Source organism: Poecilia reticulata, chromosome 2 (assembly GCF_904066995.2).
Source record: "Poecilia reticulata chromosome 2, P_reticulata-male-v2, whole genome shotgun sequence".
Taxonomy (NCBI): domain Eukaryota; kingdom Metazoa; phylum Chordata; class Actinopteri; order Cyprinodontiformes; family Poeciliidae; genus Poecilia; species Poecilia reticulata.
In genome coordinates, this window is record NC_088831.1 from 36,696,480 (window position 1) to 36,717,400 (window position 20,921).

The following is a 20,921-nucleotide window of genomic DNA, read 5'->3' on the forward strand; positions in this document are numbered from 1 at the left end:
ATTATGATAAATTATGGTAGAAATCAGTTTTAAAGTTGACGGAAATGTGCGCAGAATTAAAAAATGTCCTGGTATTTTTTGTTTTTTTACAGAAATTGTTCTTATAGTGTAAAGAGAAAACAGCAGAAAGGCAAATTATGTGATTTGAATATTTAACTTTTTCAGAGTTTAAGCCCTATCTGTAACGCATTTTTTAAACGAGAAGAAATAACTTATGTTACATATTAATGTTCTACAGGGAAATAATTTTCTTTTTGAAATTAAATTAAAATATGACAACTGCATGTGCTTGGGATTTTTACCAAGAGTGAAAACGTGACTATTTATTTTTAATCGTTGTGCCTTTATTGTTTCCCTGTCTGGGACGAAAGTAGCAGAAATCATTAAATAAAACACAAATACACTAAAATAACCTTTCATTTCTCTAACATTGTAGCTGCTGAGACAGAGTTTTAGGCTATTTCTCTCATTTATTGTGATAATAAGGTAAACAAAAGCAGAAAAAATGAGAGAGCAGTAAATTCCTAAATCCACAACTTAAACACTCTCACAAGTCCCAGTAATTGATCCTGAGTGACTCTGGTTCTGTAATCCTCTGTATAAATACTCAAACCTCTGAGTCTGTGTCAAAGTGCCGCGGGACCGCAGCATGGTGAGTGACTTGTAGAGATTTATCTCCCCTGCTGCTGTTCTGTCCAGTAGGGGGCGACACGCACCGACATGTAAGGTTAAATCCACCTTGAGACGTGGAGTGATACTTACATCTGGTGGCAGCAGCTGCTACTTGCAGCTTTTCTTAATAATAAACGCACAAAATTAATTTAGATCAAGGTTTCATGTTTGTATCGGCAAGGTTTCATATTTTTGTTTTTAAAACACTTAATAGAAGCAAATCTGCATCAACATTATGCAACAAAATCCTAAGAACCTTGTAGGAATGTTACATACATTATGAAAAGATTAATAAAAATTAAGTAAAACTAATAATTAAATACATTAAGAAACATAAGTTGTTTAAATTAAGTGCAAATTTTAGCTTACAAAATATTTTTATTCAAAACAACTAAAGAGTTCAATAATCACAGCAGTAATAAAAAGTATCGTCTGATAAACTGAATTACTTAAACACCCAAACTTAAAGTACAATAAAACTACAGACATAACTATGGTTAAATTATGAATAAATGCTACAAATCAAATAAAAGCCAAGCTAAAAAAAAAAAAATCTTCCTAAGTTTATTTATATAAAAATCAATGACTACTTCTTCTCTCAACTCCTCAGGAAGGCTATTTCACAGGACAAGGTATAATAATAATAATAATAATAATAATAATAATAATAATAATAATAATAATAATAATTGATGGGATGAATACTATTATTGGTTTTAAAACAATGTTAAAATCTAATGTAAAATATGGAGTTATCCAAATAACTACCTGAAATTTATTTATTTATGTTATTTAAAGAAAACCAGAAAGCGGAGCATTGCAGTTGTCCACTGTGTAGATTGTAACTACTGACTCAACATTTACACTCACCCGTCAAAATGTGCAATTATACAACCGTACATCTTTGAAAAGCAGAAGTGGAGCTTCTTGCACAACCAACAAGAATGCAGCAAGTGGATTCTGGACGGGATGTCAACAACAAAACACTCATCTTTTCCAGCAGCCATTGTAGAGCGCATGCAGTGGTAAAACCAAACATGTTAGAACTCTGCCTGGGTTACTAGGTAACGAGCTGGGCTTCACCGGGGTTGCTAGGTGACGCTACATTCCGGAGCATTTTGAAACAGCTCATTTTTGAGACACCAAAAAAACACTAATTTATTGGCAAAAAAGCTGGGTGTTTTTCTTTAGGCACTTCGGCTGTTTTTAGACCCAAATAGAAGTGAAAAGATGTGCAAAATGTGAATTTTGCATAATAGATCCCCTCAACCAATGGGCTGTCATGGTTGATGTATACATCAACCATGAAGATAACTGGACTAATTTTTGTTGAAGATCACAAAAATTTGTCCAGATTTTGTTGAAGATCACTGGACTAATCCGATTAAAATGGTTATAAATTTTGCCATTTGAACTGATAAGAGTTAGAGAAGTGAAACTGAATAAGTTCAAAAAGTAAAATGAATGGAAGTCAATTCAAAGTCCTAATACGGATATAAATACAAACGTGTGTGTGTGTGTGTGTAATTGTATATCTATATACGTAAATACATACTGTATATGCACAGACTATATGTAGTCTGTACATTTGTTAAATACTGACTAGAAAGGGATTTATATTTATGCAGTTACTTATTTCATGTCACATATTTTAATTTAGTTGTTAATATTTTTGCTAAAAATCCATTTTCACTTTGACATTAAAGGAATTTTTCTGTAATTGTTTTGTCAAAAAAAAAACAGATTTTACTGCTCATGATTGATTTGTAAAGCAAAAAAAAAATTTTTTTTATATTTGGTGTAGATAAGTAGGTAAGCCTAAATGTGGAGCCATGCAAAAGTATTCATACGCCCTGGATTTTTCCCCCTAAGTAAAACCCAGTTGCATGTTGCATAATTAGTAACTAGAGTCCACTTGTGTGTATGGAAACATTAAAAGCAAGCAGCATTATAAATCTACGTATGTAGTCTAAATATTTTTTGGCAGGTTTGAGTTTATGTAGCATCTAAAATAGTTTTAATAAAAGTTTTAACTTGACAAATCTGTAATCTGAACATATTTGTGAAAAGTCAATCTGATGCAATCAGTCTGGACATCGGGGATTATGATGTTTATGATGCCAAAACATAGAAGTTTGCTCCCTGTTGTTGTGACATGAAAACACAGTGATTAAACCTCTGGGTCATTAGTCCATGCTCTCTCTGTACTCCCTGGACATTAATTTAAATTTAATGCTCTGGGACTGTTTTCCATGAAGATGTAACTGTGACAAAACTCCCTTTACCCCCCTGTGGGGCAGATGACATCAGAGACAATACGAAAAGTAAAAACAACCCCTGAAAAGGTCAAACATACACGTTGTGTTTTAGTATTAAAGAAAATAAGATGATTAAAGACAATTTTTATCTAAATAAATAATAAATGTGTAATTTATGAGCAAATCCATTGACCATATAGGAAACTCGCCAATTTAAAAAAACTCAAATTGTTGAATTAAAAGTTTTTGCGCTAGGTTGAGATGGTTTCGTTTGGCTGTGCTTCACAAAACTGCAATAGAAACACTTATTTTGCATCACATGACTCACATGACCAATAACCGGATGTTACTACTGGCAGAAACGACGAAGAAGACAACAGGAAGTAGCAGGAACATGATGACGCGGCATGTTTGTTAATGACATCACGTGACCAAACTTATTCACGTGTGATTTTAATTACCCAAAATGTTTGATTCAAATCAATCCCAGAAGAGTGGATTGATCAAAAATATTGATAATATCAATAACAAGTCAGTGTCAGTATCAATATTGGATCGATAATAGTGTAAGATCAATACCTTAGTTTCAGATTTCCTTGAAAATTTTAATTTTCATTTTGTATTATTTTGTTTTTTCCCTATCTCAAAAAACATTTTGTTTTGATTTATTCTCAAATGGCTGTTGCACTTAATGTAGAAAAAAAAATATTTTTTTAAATATGTTTTTACAGTATTTGTAGAAATGTATAAACTTTGTCCAAATTCTAAGTTTTGAACAAAATAAACCAAAAGAAAAACCACAAAAATACCAGGAGGTGAAAAGTTTGATATTTTATCAAACTTGAAAAGTATTATTGGTATCAGTATTGTATTGTTTATCCATTTTTGCAACTAGTCAAAGGTCTGCAGATGTGAATTAGATTATGCTGTAATCTGGTGCAGTGCATAAAAGGATTTCTGTTTGAGCTCTACATGATCCTTTCTTAAATAAAGTTTACTGTTAGAAGTATTGCAACTCTAAATAAGCTAAATACTTAGAAAAGTAAGTAAATGGATCTCTGAGCAACTCTCTTTTTATTCTGGCATTCAGCAGATATTTCCGGTAATTATTGCTGATATAAAAAAGTTCATGTGATTTGATGTCTAAAAGTTTTGTCCTTTTGTACAGAGTATTTTGAAATGTTTTGTAAAAATGTTTGAAATGTTTATTGCTGGTATTACTATTGTATGAATGTGTTTTATTTTACGGTTGGAGAGCCAAAGGAACATTTCCATATTTTTGGACTATAATATCTTATATTATTTTATCTATCACCCCAGTTACAGTAGGTTTCTTGTTTTTTAAGCGACCTTTTTGTGTAATTAGGCTCTGGAGATGAACTGAGCTCTGATTGGACTCGACAAGACGCTAAATGAAGACTCACGCTGACATTTTTCCTGGGCAGGGGGCACACTGTTGCGGCCGGCACATCCCATCATTTTCACACTCTGCAGCACACGTTCATGGAAAAAGCATCTAGGATTGACAGAGAGACGTGAACATAATGATCAATGCAACCATGTTGGGTTCATTCACTTTGTTGGGATTTAAGGACAGTTCAGCAAAATACCGCCTGACCCTGTTTGCTCTAACCCTGCTGTGTTACATTGTGATTATATTTGTGAATGTGGCTCTTATTCTTACAATCATACTAGAGGAAAAGCTTCACAAGCCCATGTACATCTTCCTGTGTAATCTGTGTTTTAACAGCCTTTATGGGACGGCGGCTTTTCACCCTAAATTTCTCTTCGATCTGTTGTCCAACACTCATGTCATTTCTTACACTGGTTGCCTCCTGCAGGTTTTTTTCATCTACTCCTATGCAACAACAGACTTCTCCATTCTCGCGGTGATGTCTTACGATCGGTATTTGGCCATCTGCCGCCCTCTGGAGTATCACTCCATCATGACCAAACAACGGGTCGCTTTCTTGGTGTGTTTTTCCAGACTGGTGCCAATGATCTGCCAGTCTGTTGTCGTGATCATGAGCTCCAAGCTGATTCTATGTGGCTTCCAGGTAGAGAAACTATACTGTGAGAACTGGTCCTTTATTAAACTTTCATGTTACTCAACAACGTTAAATAATATAGTTGGATTTTTTGTCATAATTCTGTATTGTGGCCACGCTCTCTTCATTTTGTGCTCGTACTTTCAGTTGGTTTCGTTTGCTTTAAGGTACCCAGAACGCAGGAGGAAGTTCCTGCAGACATGCATGCCGCATCTAATATGTCTGATTAACGTCATCGCCACTCTTCTTTTCGACGTCATGTACGCTCGATATGGGTCGGAGTCGGTGCCGCAGAGTCTGAAGAACTTCATGGCGATCCAGTTTCTGATCATCCCTCCGATGCTTAACCCGATCATCTATGGTTTGAATTTAACTCAAGTTCGCAACAGTTTCTTCAGATTGTGCAGGTACAAAAAGCAGGTGGAGGGATGAGGATGAAGGATGAGGTCGGCCATGTCGATGGAAATATTTACCGCATTTGCAACATAACTTATCTGGTTATCTTTCTGACATTTCTTTACATCATGACTCAATATTCTAACAGATTTTACAAGAACTAACTACAGAAATGATTGAAAATGTTTATTATTAGCTATTTTAAAGGAAACTTGTGTAGTGCTTTGTTTTAAAATTACAAACAACAAAAAAATAAAAATCCAAGGAAGATTATATCAAGATTTTTGAGTGTTGCTTTAAATTTCTTGCTTCCATTACTGTTTCTTCTTGTTTATTTACTTTCCAAATACTAACAAATTAAATGACAACAGACATTGTTTAGCATATTTTCATTTTGCTATAAAATAATAAAGGGTTGGTAAAACAGTTTAGTGTTTTTGCTTAATGTGGTTAAAAAGTAAAAATCACAAAAGAATCACATGAAAACTAAAAAGTTAAACACAAAAAAGGTAAATAATTTGATAATTCTAAAACGAAACAGAAAACTGATTTAAACATTTGATTTAACATTGACACCAAACACATTTTTATATTTTCTTTCTTCAGGTCAATTTCCTTAAACAAATTGTGACACACACAACTAATTTTTAATTGAGTATTTAACACTTAAGTAGTGAAACAACCCAGTTTTGTACCCTTCACCTATAATTTCTGCACACTGTGGAAGTTGTCATGTTCAGGAAAAGGAAAAGTTGTTGCTCATATATATTAGACAAGGATAGATGTTTTCTAAGCAGCTTCTGGAAACCCTGCATTTGGTTGATCATAAAATTAGAAACTAAAAGTGTGTCTATTCTCTACAGCAGGGGTCCCCAAACTTTTTCCTGTGAGGGCCACATAACTTTTCCTTTTTCTGGTCGGGGGCCGGAGTCAGTTTGTAACAGAAAAAGTGTGACAATTGCAGGAGTGCCTAAATGTAAAAATTTATTGTTTTCCAGAAAGCACAATCAAATAACATTCTCTGGGTTCTTCACAGAACAATTCAGGAAATAAATAATAACCAAATAGCCCTCTCCGGGTCACAGAAAAAAATCCAGGAAGGATTATAGTCCGTATTTTCCCAACTGCCCACTGGACTATAAGCCACAACCCCAAAGTTTATTTTTTAAACCAGTAAACATACACATATAAGCCGAAAATATCTCTGCCGCTCCAGGTTTCCCACAACGATGCAGCAGCATCAGAGGGGGGCGGACACCCAACATTTGAGTCATAACAGGTCAATTGAATGTCACATTTATTAGGGTTGAAAAAGAAAAAGTTGCCAAGATTAGATTTAACAGAACTGATTACGGTAGTTTCCGAACAGTAACTGTAACAGTAAAAGTGCTGATCCTTCGTGTCTGCTACTAGCATGTGCTAAATCAGTGGTCCCCACTGACCCGTCAAGACTTGGACATTTTGTTGCGGCCCGGGGGGGGCAGAGGGTGTTCCCACTAAATACTGAATATGCCCTAATCGGGTTGTCTTGGCCCTTTTATCGCAGCCTGTGGGGTTTTACCTGACTGGGAACTACAATACACCCTGTTGAATGTGACCAATCAGAAAGCGCGGTGACGTAAGAACAGAGGGGAATCCCAAACAGCTGACATATGAGCAACTGAGAGTCCGGTGGATATCGGAGATGATATGTGGAAATGTTTATTATTAAATCTAAAGGTCATTATTATGTTTATTCAGTTAAAAATGTTAACTATGAAAAAACATATTCACCTCCAAATCATAGTGCAGCAAATAGAGCCTCTTTTATCCACCGCCTTTTCTTTTCTTTACGTCTTTTATCTCTTAAAATGACTCCACAAACTATCACTATTGCTTCTACATAGTCATCCGTGTCTGGTTATTCTAAATTCCCGCTATGTTAGGGGTTTTACTGAATTATCCTCTGGAATCAGGACGTTCGTGACTGGAATCGGTTCGTGTCGCTCCTGCCTTGGACACACGAACCGATCGAACCTGTTGTACTTATCAGCTCTGTGGTCACAAAGGTTTGGAGAATCGGCCGACATTCTTAAATCTTTCCCTCTAAACCAGACTTAGGACTCACAAGCTCTACTCATCTCCTTTCGTCCACTGCCCAAACACTCTGACTCTGGTCGCTATGGTAACGTTTATATATCCCTTCAAAATAACAGAAGCGCCACAAAAACGAACGTTTTACTTTCGTAAAAATTTTAACTCACGATACTGACTAACGGGAGCCCTGAGCTTGTTTCTCTGCAATGAGACGGGCCCATCTGGGAGTGACGAGAGACAATAGTACCCCAGGTGTGTCGACTGAGCACAGTGTGCTCGGTCTCTACGTGGCAAAGCAGCTTGAAGCTTCATTGCCTCATTATCAGCCGGTCGCCGCATGTTGTGCACAGCGGGCTTGTAATGTGGGACTCACCTGCCGGTCCGGGATAAATCCATTCTCCTGTCTCTTCTCTGGGCCTTTTCCCCTTTGCAAAGAAACTTTCCAAAGACATCTGATCTGCTTCTTACTCATTTTGCTGCTTGTGGGCTCAATGTTGGCCTGCAAGTAACCAGACTTTCAATGATTCACTTCCTGCTAAAGAGCCCCCTGGTGGTTGAAGAAAAATCCACATATAAACGGCTTATAGTCCGGAAAATACGGTAAATGAAAAAAAATCTGAATGGTCTCTGGTATTGATCAGGGGGCCGGACCAAATGCGGAGGAGGGCCGGATCCGGCCCGCGGGCCGTAGTTTGGGGACCACTGCTCTACAGCATATTCACTGGATACTTGGTTGGGTCTTTTTTGAATGAATTATTGCATCAGTGTGGCGTGGCATGGACATAATCAGCCTGTGGCTCTGCTGAGGTTTTAGAAAGCCTTTAGATTGTTTTCAGAGGCCTTCAGCTCGATTGAATCAATGAGTCTTGTGCCTCTCATCTTCAGTGTCAAACTTGAGGCCTGGGGGCCAAATCCAGCCCGCCAAAGCTTTTTATGTGGCCCTTTAGACGTCTAATTACATCAGTCAGTCCCTCCAGTTTTTTGCAATCACAGACTCCTGCATTTTTTTAGCAATAATGCATAATTATGAGTTTTTGCAAATTTTTCCCAAAAATGGTCAAATCATTTGGCTTAAGTGACTACTACCTCCCACCTGCAGATGGCAGCATTTCTTTATTTTTACCCTGCTGCCTCAGCCTTACTTGATGCCAACTTATAATCAATACAGCGAGTAACAAAAAGTCACATTTACAGTCATGAATAAGCGCAAATATTTCTAAATTAGAACCTTTTGTGATTTTGAAAAATCACAAAAACAACAAAATTATGGAGAAACTGATGAAAAGTAGAAGTAGAGCCTCCTTCTCAACCAACAATAATGCAGCAAGTAGTTTCTGGAGGGTAAGTCGACAACTAAACACTTGTCTTTTCCAGCAGCCATTGTACAACGCACACAGCGGTGAAACCAGCTGACCAAACGTCTTGGAGCTCTGCTTGCGCTGCGTTGCTTGGTAACGGCGCAATGTGACTTAACAACCAGGAAATTTTTTAAATGGCTCATTTTCCAGACACCAAAAAATATCAACTCATAGCCAAAAAAACAGCAGGGTGTTTCTTAATTGCACGGGCTGTTTTTGGAATCAGTAGAAACCCAAATATAAATATAAACAATTTGCAAAATGTGAATTTTGTATCATAGCCTTTAAGCTCCCACCCACCTGAGACCAACAAAGTGGAGGAAGAAGGAGGCTCCCTTCAGATTCACCTTTAAATTCAAACGTTACGCAAACAGGTGTGCAGATGATGAGATAATCACTCAGAGCCAGATGAATCAAACGTCTGTTGAAGTTATTTTTTCACTCTCAGGTTTCAATGCAACAACCAGCTACACAGTCGCATTATTCTCTCTTACTCTACTATGCTATTGTCTTATTTTACTGGTAAACGTTGCTCTCATTTTAACTGTAATCTTCCATCAGAACCTGCACGAACCCATGTACTTTATTGTGTGTAACCTGTGTATTAATGCACTTTATGGGACTGCAGGCTTTTACCCTAAGTTTATGTATGACCTTTTATCTGGAACTCATGTCATAACGTACGCAGGATGCTTCCTACAAATATATGTTGTTTATTCTTATGCAATGGTTGACTTCTCTGTTTTGGCACTGATGGCTTATGACAGATACGTGGCTATTTGCAGACCGCTGACCTACCACTCTGTGATGACTCGGCCCAGGACTGTTGCTTTGGTTTGTTTGTGTTGGATGGTTCCTCTGGGGTGTATGCTGCTGGTCGTCGGCCTCACATCAGTGCTCAAGCTATGCGGTTCCCACATCGACAAGCTTTACTGCGAGAACTGGTCCGTTGTTAAACTTTCTTGTGGTTCGACAAAAGTAAACGATGTAGTTGGACTCATTGTCATTGCGTTTTATTTTGTTCATGTTCTCTACATCGGCTGGTCATACGTCCAGCTTGTAAAGTCGGCCCTGAGCTCCAAGGAGGGCAGAAGAAAGTTTATCCAGACCTGCGTGCCGCATCTCATATGTCTTTTCAATGTCAGCACTGCTCTGCTCTTTGACCTCATGTACTCCAGGTACGGATCGACGTCTGTGCCGCAGGGTTTAAGAAACTTTATGGCCGTGCAATTTCTCATAATCCCACCAGTTGTGAACCCAGTTATTTATGGGCTGATCCTCACAAAAATTAGGAGGCAGATAATGCGTTTGTGTGCGGTGGCATGCCAACGATTCAAACTAAAACGGATTATCTGAAACATGCTTCTCTTGAACCCACAATGAATGGTTTACAGGCTTCAAAAGTGTAAAAGTGTGTGGAAAAAAATCTAATTATTGTGAATACTACTGACAACCAGGGTCTGTTATATCTTTTTTTGTGGTAAATTGCCCTGATTTGACTTTTTTTCCCCTGTGATTTCATTGGCTTTTGACACAGAATGAAATGTCATTTTATTTGTTGTGAATTGCCTCTTTCATGTGTTGGTTTGTTTTATTTTGATCTCTTGTTTTATATGTTTGTTCAGCACTTTGGTCAGTTTTACTGCTTCAAAAGTGCTTGTAAAAAAAGTTGGCTTGGCTTGAATTGGTGCTACAGCATGATAATAAACTGAAACTAAATGCATTACAACATGCACTTTTGTTAAACTTATGAATCAGTTTGGTCTGATCAAAACTCAAAGATGAGTGCACCTTTATTTAGAAAATAAAAATATTAATTTTACAGCTTTTTGTTTCTATAAAGTTCTATAGATCAAGGTTTTGGATGTGTTGTACTTTAAGTCTGGTTTAGATGAAAACCATTAGTGATTCTTGTTTTTGAACTTATGAACAGACATTAAAGATCAAAGAAATGTGCTTTAAACATATTTATTAGTCTAGACTCAAGTGTTTTTTAGTTAGATTTTAAAATTAAGCTAATTAAAGTTTATCCAGGTTCTCACTCAGCATCATGTGTCATGATTTAACATACGCTTAATAAATCCCATTTTGCAAAATGCTTTGTTTAAAATGTACAAGATATAAGAAAAGTGCTTGGAAATTTTAACATTTAGAAATCTAAATAAGGAAAATTATCAAATGTTAAAATTACAATTGTGTCGAAAAACAGTTTTTCTTTTGGCGTGGGAAATGCTAATAAAAATGAATTGCACTCATAAAAAAAAAACTACAATAGAACAGATTTGAGCTTATGTTTGTTCATTCAAAGCATAAACTTACTTATGTTTGATGAAATAATAACAAGGCAAATTATGATTTTATTCATATTAGATTTTTACACGGATGTACTTCTACTCATTGGGTCATTAAGTGTTTTGTAGGGAGTTTTACTTGGTTGTAAAGAACAACATGCTCACTGTGTAAAAGATTTATCCAGTTTAGAGGAAAGTAAAGCAGCTTTAGGGGGCTGATACCTTTGGGTTACAGCCCAAAATACTACTCATGCTTTTTATAAACTATGAGATCATTTTATAGGAACTTGGAGCGTTTTTGGACTTTTCAAGGTGATTGTTACACCCAATACTTTGATTAAGCTTATCGGGAACTTTCATAGGACTTTCCTGGAACCGACCAGAAACTTAAAGGAACTTTGTTTTGCTTTCCCGTAATTTATGTGAGACTTTCTTGAAACTTTTACGTAAACTGTCAAGTAATTTATGGTAATTTATTTGGACTTACCTTGTACTTTGATAGAACTAACCAGGGGTTTTAATTGGACTTTTTCAGAACCTACTAGGTGCTTTCTTCAAATGTACGAGTTATTTTCATACCAATTTGCTTTCGATGCAAGTGTCTCCTACTTTTATGGAACCTTGTAGATTGCACATAGTTCTTCCATGGAGCCTTCATAAATGAAAATAGTAAAATATAAAGACTTTGGTTTTACTTATCAGGGACTTTCAGGAGACTTTCCTGGAACGTATCAGGTAGCTTAGATTGAATTTACCACTTGCTTTCATAGAAATTACCAGTTACATCCATATAATCTACTATTTGTTGTTAAGGAGTAGGTGTTTTCTTTACCAGATAGTTTCCTGGAGTGTCCATGAAATAACTTCCATCACTCTAAAGGAATAAAAGTAAAGTAACTTCCTATTTGTTGATTACACAATAGTTCACTGTGATGTTCCAGAAGTGGCTGCAGTGGGAAACGGTTTGCTTCAGGGAGCATTGTGGCCAACATCCAGGTAATTATGACCCAATGGTTACTCTATGCTGCCCTGTGGGATCGGATCAGAAACAAACATCTTTAAAATCTGCTTGAACTGTACAGGATTATCAAGAAAAACGTAATATTTACTATATAAAAGCTAGAACATTTGTTTTTAGGTGTTTGTTTATTAAAATTGTGATTCAGTGTCGCATAGGCTTTGTTGTTCCTGTGTCTGAAGCGTTTTGTGGTGTAACTATAGTGAAGGTGGTCAACAGGTCATTAACGCCACTGTCCTCTGAGAGTAATTAATCCAGCCTGAGTCACTTTGAGCCCTAAAGCACAAAACAAACTCTTTGACAAGTTACCTTTATCTACAGAACAGATAACAGTAATTTAATCACTAAATCATAATTCATTTTAGTTATTAAGTATTACTCGATTCAGGTTTTAGTTTTATTTTTTTCCTCTTTCTAGTTGGTGGAAGGATTGCAGTTTTCAGATTAAAAGGAGATAAATCAGATGTTTAAAGTGTGGGATTTTATTCAATAACCTGATCATAATTATGTTTTCTCACTAATGTTACTTTGACAGAACGACTGCATTTAAAATTAAATAAAAGTACACAAAGGTCGACTCTCTGTACCACATGTGTCCAAATCAAGGCCCGGGGGCCAAACCTGGCCCGCCATAGCTTTTCATGTGGCCATCTGGACACCAAATCACATCAATCAGTTTCCCCCAGTTTTTTTTGTACAAATACAGGAATTAACTCAGAATCAACAGATCCCTGGATTTATTTTAGCAGTAATGCATAATTATGATTTTTTTTTTTTGCAAAGACTCCCCAAAAATGGTCAAAAGCATTTGGGTTAAGTGACTGTTACCTCCAACCTGCAGGTGGCAGTATTTCTTTAATTTTACCCTGCTGCCTCAGCCTTGTTTGATGCCAAGTTGTAATCGATACAGCCAGTAACTAAAAGTCACATTTACTGTCATAAATAAGCGCAAACATTTCTAAATTAGAACCTCAAAATTAGTTATTTTTATTGCGAAAAATCACAAAAACAATCGCAAAATCCTGGAAGGACTGATCAGTGTGAAAAGCTGTTCAATATTTAATTCCAATAAGTACTTATTGAATGTAGGCAGCTGATTATCAATATTTTGACGTTTTTTTTTAATACATACTGAAAACATTAAAAACATTCATGGTCTTGATAAGACCCAAAATAAAAATGAGTTTGAGGCCCCATCTCTCAAATTCAGGTTTTGATTTGGAAAAAAATGGAAAACCATTAATTCATTTACTATGCAGTACTTTGTATTTAATCCATAGTTGTATCTAAGGTCAGCTTAAACAGCTGATGCGTAAACTGCCACGTTAATCCAAATTAAAGTGTTGGTCTGGTTGCTAATTCTCCAGAGTAGAAAGAAGAGAATGACGTCTAAAGCCAGTCCATGATAAAGCCTCACTCATTTCCTTTGTTATGTTCTCAACTCTTCAGCTACGACTGAAACAGGTTCATCAAATATTGTTGTAAAGGATGAAACTACTGATGTGTTGCCTGACTTATCTGGTGTTGTCTGTTGGTGTAGACTTGTTAGTTTTGATGCATAGCTGAATTTGATGGGGTGAAATGGAAAATATCTCCTTGCCGTTTTACTTCAACCTCACCATGTTTGTTAACATTGGACATTACCGCTTTGCAGCTTTCACCTTCTGCTTGCTGCTCTACAGCTTCATCGTCTGCGCCAATCTGCTGATGATCCTGGTGATTTCTCACTACAGCGCATTGCATCAACCCATGTATTTATTCATCGCCTTGTTATCAGTCAACTCTCTGTACGGTTCTGCTGGATTCTTCCCCAGGTTTCTCATGGACCTGCTCTCTGATGTCCATTTGATTTCTCCACTGGCTTGTTTTACTCAGATTTATGTTATCTACACGTACGGCTCCAACGAGCTGACCATCCTGAGCATCATGGCGTACGACAGATACGTAGCCGTGTGTCATCCTCTACATTATCACAGAAAGATGACGTCTAGAGCTGTTGTTCTGCTGTCTGTTCTGGCCTGGATCTTTCCAGCTCTGAATCTTACGGCACTAATTCTGATGTCTTCCCGCCTTCCTCTGTGTGGTAATGAGATCCAGAAGGTGTTTTGTGCCAACTGGAATGTAGTGAAATTATCATGTGTCAGCACTGCTCTCAATAATGTTTTAGGAATGATTCTGACCATCACTACAGTCTTTCTCCCTCTCTTTTATGTGCTTTACACCTACTTACGAGTCCTAATTGTATGCTGGCAAAAATCGACGGAGTTCAAGGGTAAAGTGTTGCAGAGTTGCCTACCACATATCGTTTCTTTTATGATTTATTCTGTCGCTGGATTTTGCGATATCGCCTTGAGTCGATTCAACCTGGAGGACATAAATCCATTTGTTGCGGTTATTTTATCCTTTGAGTTTGTCGTCATCCCTCCCGTTCTGAATCCTCTTGTGTACGGCCTCAAGCTGCCAGACATCAGGAGGCACATTTTAGCTTTATTTTTCCATAAAAAATGACCATGTACATTAAACATATTGTCGAAATGCATCAGGAAACAAAACCTAACGACTGATGATTGATGATGGTTAAAATTTGGCCAGACCATCACAGGAAACTAATTTAATCCATTAGTGATTCAGTTTATTTGACAAACTTCTACCGTTCAGTTAATACAAACTCATGTTTTTATGCACATATAGTGAATATAAAAAGTCTACACACCCTGATAAACCGCTGGTTTTATTCACCTTTAATGCGATACACAGATCTGGAAATAACTAAGAGCCCACTGCACTGAACCACATTGAAAACTTCCTGGGTTTTCCACCAGATATTGATTTCTGAACTCTTCCTGAGTTAAAACATTAGTATTGTTGTTTCTGAATGAACTTTTCTTTGCATTATTTGAGGTCTGATAGCTTTTTTCTGATAGAGGTCTGATACCATCTTTTTTGTTATTTTGACCATTTCTAATTTTCTGCAAATAAATGTTAGATCTTTGCTTGGCATTTCAGAGACATGTTGTCAGAAGTTCGTAGAAACAAAGAACAATGTTCATTTTACTCTAACATAAACCTATAAAAAGTAAAATCTGAGAAACCGATCATTTAAAGTGGTCTCTTAATTTTTTCCAGAGCTGTATATCCAGGTAAATCAGGGGTCTGTACCTTGAATCAGAACCATTTTTGCCCTCAGCCCTGCTAATGTTAAAAGCTTTTGTATATCAGTACGTGGAGTGAAACTCGAGTTAATAAGCATTAAAATGTCCAAACATAAAACTGTTTAAGACGTTGTTAAAGAGGATGGTCATCACTGCATATCAACATGAGAAATAACTTATGTTGTTAATGAAGCCGTCACATATTACTGCATTGTGGTAGATTTATTAAGAAATAATTTTTTTACATGTTAAAGATGAGCCTGTCCGAATAGCATGCCTTTGCTTACTTGTTTATATGGGCATGCAATTATGAATGGGATGGAAAACACTAAGAAAGACGTTAAAACATGAATAGTAATTCACTGGATGATGGTACAGATGTAAGAGGGGCGTCCAGGTGTAAATATACTTTACTACTGTTGTTCTTTTGCTTTGTTTGCTTTTGTCTTTAAAATTATTTTATTAGTATGTAACTTTGTTTATTCTTTTATTACTATGTTCAATAAAGTCAAACTCAAATAAAACTTGTTTAGAGCTGTTAATGTTACCTGACCATTGTAAGAAAAATAATAATTTTGACAGAAAATGTGTTAAAAAAAAACTTTTATTTCTATTTTTAGCTTTTGTCCCTAAAAGGGATGCAGATTTTTGATAGAAAATGTAAAAAGAAAAAAGAAGTACATAGTTTCCTACTTAATGGTGGTAAACCTGACTGTGACAAAGTCCAAACCATGGCACTGTCTACAAAATCAAAATTGGGGCGATGGTGGCAGGAGTTCGTCCTGTAAACATCCGCCTCTGTGGTTGTGTCCTTGGTGATGATACGTCACCCATTTTACCTCCTGGTGGATGGTGATTCTATCAGTATGCCCCAGGGCAACTGCGGCTACAATCTGTAGCTTTTAATTGTGGATGGATAAATTCATTGTAAAGTGTGTTTGAGTGTCCAGAAAAGCACTGTTAGCCATTTAGCAGCTTTCCAATTAAGGATCATGAGCATCTTTGAATATGTCCAACCAACAATTCTTTAACTTGGAAGCTAAACTGTTAGCAGTAAAAGCAGAAACCAGCTCCCTGCCAGTGCAGTTGGGTAGAAGCAACAGCCTCTTCAATCATCTCTCCAGGACTCAACCACATGGAGCGTTACAGAGTGTTGATAGAGGCCTTAAACCCTGAGCCTCTGCCTGAGCCAATCAAGCTGGACGGCATGGCATGTTGACCTAGCAGGAGGATCTTTGTGCTGTGCTCTGACAGCAAACGCAGGGCCATAACGCAGAACCTGGAGGCTGGGGCAGGGGGAGTGGAGGGGGGCTAAGATCCTATTTATAGTTTTCCAGACAATACTGAAACACACAAAAACACGCACAAATTACTAAAGGTTTTTTTTGTACTGTTGTAACCATTAAACAATCTTGTTGATGTTGCTATTATAAAATAGCTTACAATTAAGTTTTGGCAAAGATCAATGTAATTTTCACAGGTGGTGGAGCGTTGTTGTCAGCAGCTGCTGAAAGTAACTAAAAAAGTTACAAATCAAGTAATCAGTAATCTAAATACATGCAACTTTTTTCTGCAGTAAAAGAAAAACACACTCACTGGGATCCCAGTACCTGCAGAAAAAAAACTGTAAATTATATCATTAGACTTAAATTATGAGCTATTCCTCTCACAACCTCCTGGTCTGTGTGAACTGTTTGTGCGTAATGTCTCAGGGTTTTGATGTTGATCTGGAGGATGAATCTATGCTGCACTGGACACTGGAATTACAAACCAAACTTTTGAAATCGGGGAACATTTCTCCAGTTGAAGCGATCAGAAGTCAAGACTCTGAGTGATGGGATTTCCTGATATCCCTTCACAATAGGCCTCCCCTATCACGGCTCTCCTACCCGCAATGAATATGCACGGATTCTCATATTCATCTTTTAGCTTGTCTTTAGATGAATGTCTTTAGAATATGAGATATGAATATGAGATATGAATATTAATATAATCGGCAATGTATATGCGCGGATTCTCATATTCATCTTTTTCCTCGTCTTTAGATACAACCCATCTTTGGCGCAACTACAAAAAAAAGAACCTGCAGAAGTTGACTGAGGCATGCAATGTCTCTCTGAGAATACTATGGAGACTCCCAAAACACAGTAGCACAATCATAATGGTTCTCATTAGGGGCTAGGCCAGGCAGTGCAAAAGGCCTTTGTACTCCGGCCCTGGTTGTGGCATACAATGACTCTCCTGCCTCGAAAGTGGGCAGGATCATCATATGAAGGCAAATTCCTGCTGAAGCTGCCAATGGAAACTCCCCAGAGACAGTGGCTCACTTTTCCATTCGTTGTTGTACCGTCAGATAATGCACAGTGTAAGTTCAGAAGCAGCCTGTCAGGTTTACTGAAAGAAAAAGTGCGCATGAATCTGAAGACGCTAATTGGATGTTTAAATCTCATGTGAAATACGTCACTGCATCTGAGTCTCATAAAGGAAGATAAGAACAGAGCAAAGATGGAAAAACTCAGAAATGATGCTGCTACAGAACAATTTCATGTCTGCTTGACAGAGCATTTCTGCTGTGATGGATAATGTTTCAGTGATCTCTATGTTCACTCTTTCAGGGATCAGTGGCACATTCAGCCACAGAGTCGCTCTCTTTCTGCTCACCTTGCTGTGTTACTGTGTGATTTGGTTGGTGAATCTGACAATCATTGTGACAATTATCATGGATAAAAACCTCCATGACCCAATGTACATCTACCTCTGTAATCTGTGCATCAATGGACTTTATGGGACTGCAGGATTTTATCCTAAATTTCTCCTTGACCTCCTGTCCACCAGACATTTAATTTCTGTTCCTGGATGTTTTCTGCAGGGATATATGATTCACTCCTCAGTCTGTGCTGACTTATCGCTGCTCGCTCTGATGGCTTATGACAGATATGTGGCTATATGTCGTCCTCTAGTTTACCACTCTGTGATGAATACAAAAAGAGTTGTTGTTTATGTATTTTTTGCTTGGATTACTCCATTTTTCCTCATGTCTATCAGCACAGGTACAACAGTAACATCAAGGTTCTGTGGATCCCACATACCAAAGATCTACTGCATCAACTTGTTGATTTCTAAGCTGGCTTGTTCTCCTTCAATAGCTCAGGTTGTTTTTCCAGCTTTTAATTACACGTTTTATAATGCCCATGCAGTTTTCATTGTTTGGACTTATTTTTATCTCATCAAATCCTGCAAAGCGTCTAAAGAGAACAGAAATAAATTCATGCAGACGTGTTTGCCACATTTGCTCACTCTGGTGATTTTTATTGGATCTGTGATGTTTGATTTGCTGTACGTGCGATTTGGCTCAAAGGAGTTGTCAGAAAACGTGCAGAATTTAATGGCGATAGAGTTTCTTGTCATTCCACCGATTATCAACCCTCTGATCTACGGGTTCAAGCTCACACAGTTACGAAAAAGAATTGCACATTTCTTATGCTGCACAGGTTCAGTGTGTAGATTAAAGGCATGAACAAGTCTAGCAAATCAACTCCTGCTACGTTTGATATACTGAAAACTTAATTTGGTGTAATTTATCAAATTACACCAAAACATTACACCAATTATCACCAAATTGGTGTAATTTGGCAAATTACACCAATTTGGTGGAAATGACAAATTTCATCAAATGTATAATTTATTTTTTCTGTTATAATATGGTATAGTCTAAAACCAGTGTGATCTGTAATGGCTTCTCTCTTGTAACCACAGTATCTAAACAAAGATTTTTTTTATCTGCTTAAAGTCAAAGTAGAGAACGGAAATAAGCAGTAAATATATTTTTAAAAAACTGAGATGAAAACAATAACTAAATAAATCAGAATAAATAAACAAGCTAAGGAAACTATTAAAAACATCTCTATTTGTAATGACTAACTGTGCAAACAACTTTCACTGTAAGGTTGCATATATTAGATTTTGTAGTGTGTAAATATATTTACGTAAGAAATATGCAAATCCTCTCAAGACTATCTGCCGTCGTTTTAACTAAGAGGTTTTTTTTTCTCTGCTTGAGTACGAAGACGTGCGTTTTTGCAAACAGGACTCCTTTGCAACATTACAACAATGTTGATTTGTTTTATAGTCATGTTCAATACATTCGAATGAGGCTCATCTGTCAGATAAGAAGCACATTTTGAAAATTGCAACTTTTAAGCAGGATATTAAATATACTCTTCATCAAGTCTATATTTCTGTGTTAAAATGTTTTTATTTTTTTATTGGTTGGATGTAATATTCTAATCTTAAATGTAATTTTTCAATACTGTAAGCAGAAAATTATAATTAGCAGAAATAAAGGCTTGAAGACATCAGACTAATGTTTCACTAAGTGAATCGAGTTATTTAAGTAAATAAATTTTCCAATAATATTCATATTTATTGAGTCTCACTGTTTGTATTTGAATCCATGCTTTTACAAACCTGAATAGAAAACAACTTATTTTTATATTTACTTTCTCTTGTTTTCTACTGTCCTTTCCACAGCTGAACCCCAGATTAATGACAGCATTTTTTATTTTTTTGTATTTCCACAAATTCTATGTTAATAGATATTTTGGCATTGTGGCTTATTCCTCCCAGCAGAACTGTAACAGAATTAAACCTGTAACTGAGTCACGCTTTTAAATGATATCGCTTAATTAAACCTTTTCAGTCTTGTAAGCGAATCCTTGTGACGGTGACTCTTAAATCTGGACTTCATTGTCTTTTACACGCTTTTTAAGTAAATTGACGTAGTATTAAGGTTTACTGACCATTTTGAAAAGACATCTTACTAAAGCAAATTTATTACTTTTGTTTTTCTTATATCTGTTAACAGTCTTTACACATTTGTATTTTATTTTCTTATGAATAGGTACCGGCAGCGACGCTCTTTCCATTCAGGAATGGGAGAGAACGCATGCTGATCACAGAAAATGCCCTAACTTCCAACACTGCTGTGTTAAAGTTAATTGATTTTCCTTTCCAACGATACCAGTTTTATGTATGCGGAAGAAAATAAAACTCTTTAAATTTCCCAGTAATTTTCATAATTTTTTTTTAAAGCCGCATTATTTATGCCAATTCGAACGCCCCTCCTGAAAGGCGCTGAAACATTGTCCAAGAAAATCGGTTCGGGCGTCACGAACACATGACGAAATGAGCCAACAATGATATCATATTAAACCTTAAACTATAGGCTTTCTATACATACCCGGTTTGTCAAGGGTTATCTTTTTAGTTTAAGTATCAAAACTTTGTGAAATAGCGAACGAATTATAAAATATAAACCCGACAAAGTGGGTATAAAAATAAAGGTTGATTTGTTAGCTTTAATATAATACTGGAACCAACACTTGCAGAATCAATGTGCGTGACGCCCCACGCATATCAACACACGAACGGACTCCCCCCGAGTCGCCCCTTCCAGCTTTTCGCTCCTTCTCTATGCTAAAAGTGGCTACGTGGTGAAGCTAGCTAAAACGAATAACCGGATTTTTAAGCCTCCGGTAGTTCTAAGAGCGGATCGAGTGAACCCTTCCTGAGCTTTTTACCGTGTGCACGGTTCTAGCGGGGACGCTGCTGTAACAAGTTTTTTTTTTGTAATTTTGCAAACTGAAAAGCGGA

At 36.8% G+C, this 20,921-nt stretch overlaps 4 protein-coding genes across 4 annotated transcripts; all 4 read left to right on the forward strand.

The window, feature by feature from the left end:
- The first annotated feature begins 3,647 nt into the window (after window positions 1–3,647).
- LOC103460956 (olfactory receptor 10J5-like) lies at window positions 3,648–5,686 on the forward strand. The gene has a single exon (XM_008403269.2). The coding sequence runs from the start codon at window positions 4,475–4,477 to the stop codon at window positions 5,408–5,410; it is 936 nt and encodes a 311-aa protein (XP_008401491.1). The 5' UTR covers window positions 3,648–4,474; the 3' UTR covers window positions 5,411–5,686.
- Window positions 5,687–9,175: 3,489 nt separating this feature from the next.
- Window positions 9,176–10,391, forward strand: LOC108166127 (olfactory receptor 4E1-like). Its single transcript, XM_017303732.2, has one exon. The coding sequence runs from the start codon at window positions 9,217–9,219 to the stop codon at window positions 10,162–10,164; it is 948 nt and encodes a 315-aa protein (XP_017159221.1). The 5' UTR covers window positions 9,176–9,216; the 3' UTR covers window positions 10,165–10,391.
- Window positions 10,392–13,418: 3,027 nt separating this feature from the next.
- On the forward strand, window positions 13,419–16,608 carry LOC103461744 (olfactory receptor 6N2-like). Its single transcript, XM_008404094.3, has one exon. The coding sequence runs from the start codon at window positions 13,699–13,701 to the stop codon at window positions 14,623–14,625; it is 927 nt and encodes a 308-aa protein (XP_008402316.2). The 5' UTR covers window positions 13,419–13,698; the 3' UTR covers window positions 14,626–16,608.
- Window positions 16,609–16,960: 352 nt separating this feature from the next.
- On the forward strand, window positions 16,961–20,166 carry LOC103461743 (olfactory receptor 8A1-like). The gene has a single exon (XM_081613717.1). It carries the CDS (start codon window positions 17,845–17,847, stop codon window positions 18,784–18,786), a length of 942 nt encoding a protein of 313 aa, XP_081469843.1. The 5' UTR covers window positions 16,961–17,844; the 3' UTR covers window positions 18,787–20,166.
- The last annotated feature ends 755 nt before the right edge of the window (window positions 20,167–20,921 follow it).

Excerpts from the sequence above, each read along its gene's own strand:
- LOC103460956 (XM_008403269.2), top strand. The coding sequence starts at position 4,475 with ATGATCAATGCAACCATGTTGGGTTCATTCACTTTGTTGGGATTTAAG.
- LOC108166127 (XM_017303732.2), top strand. The coding sequence starts at position 9,217 with ATGAATCAAACGTCTGTTGAAGTTATTTTTTCACTCTCAGGTTTCAAT.
- LOC103461744 (XM_008404094.3), top strand. The coding sequence starts at position 13,699 with ATGGAAAATATCTCCTTGCCGTTTTACTTCAACCTCACCATGTTTGTT.
- LOC103461743 (XM_081613717.1), top strand. The coding sequence starts at position 17,845 with ATGGATAATGTTTCAGTGATCTCTATGTTCACTCTTTCAGGGATCAGT.